The 3491-nt window shown below is 49.0% G+C and overlaps 1 protein-coding gene across 3 annotated transcripts in view; it reads right to left on the reverse strand.

Annotated features, from left to right (window-relative positions):
• Positions 1-2781, reverse strand: part of dusp10 (dual specificity phosphatase 10) — a 12204-nt gene extending 9423 nt beyond the window's left edge. Inside the window, exons 1-2 of one of the 3 annotated variants that reach the window (XM_080854126.1) lie at positions 2743-2781; positions 1-415 (exon numbers count right to left, since the gene is read on the reverse strand). The exon at positions 1-415 is cut by the window's left edge and continues 564 nt beyond it. In XM_080854126.1, coding sequence (XP_080710252.1) covers positions 1-367 — 367 coding nt within the window. In that variant the 5' untranslated portion in view covers positions 368-415; positions 2743-2781. Of the gene's footprint in view, positions 416-1924; positions 2160-2193; positions 2524-2742 lie in introns of those variants that run through there. The other 2 variants (XM_080854127.1, XM_080854128.1) reach the window with 2 other exon arrangements.
• Between the last annotated feature and the right edge of the window lie 710 nt (positions 2782-3491).

A 3491-nucleotide genomic window follows, 5' to 3' on the forward strand; every position in this document is an offset into this window, starting at 1 on the left:
CCTGCTGCTGCTGGCTCTGGGCGGGGGGATGCTGCGGCCGGGTGCCGTCCTTCTCGTAGGTGGTCACCGTGCAGCAACTGGCGCTGCTGCATCCACACGTCAGCGAACGCGTGGAGCCGCTGGACGAGGGCATATACGTGAGGTTGGTCGCCCGGATCTTCACCACGGTGGTGCTGCTGATGACCGTCGTCTTGCTGCTGTGCGTGGAGGTGGTGGTGGTGGTGGTGGTGCTGGTTGCGGTGGCGACGGCGGCTACTGTGTCCAGGTAGCTGGCGGTGGCGGTGTCCAGGCAGAGTCGGAGTTCCTGAGGTCGGAGAGGCCTTGGCAGCGCCACCACAATTCTGTCGTCGAGAGGAGACGGAGGCATGGGGAGGCTGAGGAGCTGGCGGGACTACGGAGAACTCAGGGACCCGGCCTGGGGGAGAGATGAGCACAGTCAAATGGCCGGCAGCAGTGATCAGTACACACACAGTGACTATCAGTGTATGCGTGTGTGTGTGTGTGTGTGTGTGTGTGTGTGTGTGTGTGTGTGTGTGTGTGTGTGTGTGTGTTTGTGGTGTGTGTGTGTGTGTGTGTGTGTGTGTGTGTGTGGTGTGTGTGTGTGTGTGTGTGTGTGTGTGTGTGGCTCTCTGTGTTTATGTCCACGTGTGTGAGTGAGTGTGTCTGTGTCCGTGTGTGTGTGTGTGTTTGGCTCTCTGTATGTGAGTGTGTCTGTATCCGTGTGTGTGTGTTTGGCTCTCTGTATGTGAGTGTGTCTGTATCCGTGTGTGTGTGTGTGTGTGCCCAGATGGTTACAAAAGTAAGGGAGAGGATTTGAGAATTGAGAAATAAATGAGGAGAGATTTCACAGCTTTGGCGAGCTGCCGCATTCCTGGCTCTACAGTAGGGTTTACAGCTCTCACTGCCATTCAGTTCAGCACTACACCATAATGAAAAATTACCTCTTGTGTTTATGAATACACACAGAAGACACACATATTAACCACAGGCGTATTGTAAAGCAGCTTCGGATGGAATTCTTGATCAGATTAAATAGCATAGAGAAAATCACAATGCCAGCACAGCAGTCTACGTTAAATGTATTTCATATCATCACATCCATTTACTGTCCTGATGCACAAACAAGCGGGTCAAACCAGGACTGATCCCAGACACTCTCTGATGATTGTATGCTGCGTTTCAATTAGTCTTCCATCGCGGGGAGGATAAAACACTGCAGCATAACACGCCGCATTTTGTGCGCCTTTTCATCAAGCTGTGCCTTCGACGGCCACTGTTAGCGCCAATCCACGCTGTTTAATCGTTTGTTATCGAACCAGTCATTTTCTCACATCCCATCGTTAACTGATTCGCGGGTATGTCTGTCGCCCGACCCTTTAAGCTCAAAGCCTATGTCATAACTGCATAACCAGGCAGCCCAGAGAAGGTAGCCTACACTGAAGGAGCCGGCATGAGGACGTGTTGAGAATACAGCGGAGACACTCCGCTCCGTCATGCAGCTACAGACAGACAAGTGTGTTTATAACTTGCGCTCACAAATACTATAGTGTGCCTGTTCAATCGTTAACGATATTGGCATTAAACTCATCGATCCTATTTTGTTGTTGAAAGACGAACAGAGCTGGTCTGCTGCATACTTAACCACATGGATACAGGTAATCTCTGTAACCTGTCATCTGTTTTAAACGATTCCAGTTAAACGACATATTTTGAGCCATTTACTATATGGCATGTATTCTATGCCTGAATTGACCGATAGATCAATTTAGGACACAACAAAAACAGGATAGACTTCACCCAACAAAATATGTTTTTAAAACGTAGCGAAGAAGACCGATGGAATAGCCTACTGCACTGTACTGCTGCCTAATAAAAAAATAACTTTGTCATTGAAACTTATTTAATTTGAATGAAGGGGACTTACCTATGTAAATAAATAAAACCTCCGGTGCTTTGGGGGCAAATGTCGGCTAAAAATCTACAATCAACAACGTGACTCAACTCAGCCCGTCCCGAAGCCGTAGATCCGCAACATTTTTACTTTTTGCTTCGCTCCAAGCACTATAATATACAAAGAGGGTCAACCAGCCTACTGGAGTAGCTAGTAGGCTATTATTCGATTGACACGAGCACGGACCAATGGAGGACGTTTTTTAATATTAAAGTCACACTGTATAAAAGTGAAAAACCAACCCCGTGGTGGGAGGGAGTTTGCCCGGTGTAAAGTCAGCTTTCTCCGAGCCGTCGAGTGAACGGAACAATGCTCAGACTTCAGTGTACAAGAGCAGGGGTGATGTCATTGGCAACCAATCAAAAGCCTTTCAGGCCGGACCAAGACACTGAACAGCTACCGAGCTCTTCGAATAGGGCAACAGACAGAAGCGCAACAGCAGTCACATATAGCCTAGGCGAGGGAGGCCCGTCCCCCGTGACGTAGGCTGTAACCTGTCTTCTCCATGTGTGTTTTCATCGAAATTCAGATCCATTCATATCAAGCTCACTCATTCTGTTCCGCGAGGCTGATTCATGAGTGGAACACGTATCATATGATTTGAAACTGCATTATCTAGTTGATACCATGCATTGGTATGACACATATTAGTCACATAATAATAATAATAATAATAATAATAATAATATCTGCACTCATATCCATTTGAATAATACTACTCTGCAGTAGTGCTGATGTAGAAGTTTTTCACATACATATACACACATGCAGCCTATGTTTTATGTACATACCCGTCTCACCACTGTTCTCTGGTGGTAAGTAGAGGTGTGTGTGGCTAAGCTCCTGCTATAATGTGGCCAAGTTGGCAGGCAGCACCTCCCACCTCCCATGACGAGACACATACCACAGCTAAAGGGTCTCACTACTATCAAAGCCCCCAGTTGCATCTGCGCTCTTCTAAATTTAGCTCCGCAGCAACCCTGAACAATGCGGGACATTTATTATTGCTTCTATTCATAGTGGCGCTGCCATAGCCAGCTATTTATGCATATGCCTCTGCACACACACACACGCACACACGCACGCACACCCACACACACGCACGCACGCACGCACGCACGCACGCACACACGCACGCACGCACGCACGCACGCACGCACGCACGCACGCACGCACGCAGGACGCACGCACACACACACACACACACACACACATACACACACACACACACACACACACACTCACGCACGCACGCACGCACGCACGCACGCACGCACGCACGCACGCACGCACGCACACACACACACACAGACACACACACACACACACACACACACACACACACACACACACACACACACACACACACACACACACACACACACACTCACACACACACACACACACACACACACACACACACACACACACACACACACACACAGCTTCTGCAGCTGATCAAAGTGCCTGCAGAGCGGGGATGAAGGGATGCACACTTAAGCTATTGAGAAGGGTGGCCTGAGCTGTGCCCGGAGCTGAA

This window comes from Sprattus sprattus, assembly GCF_963457725.1.
Source record: "Sprattus sprattus genome assembly, chromosome: 16".
NCBI lineage: Eukaryota > Metazoa > Chordata > Actinopteri > Clupeiformes > Clupeidae > Sprattus > Sprattus sprattus.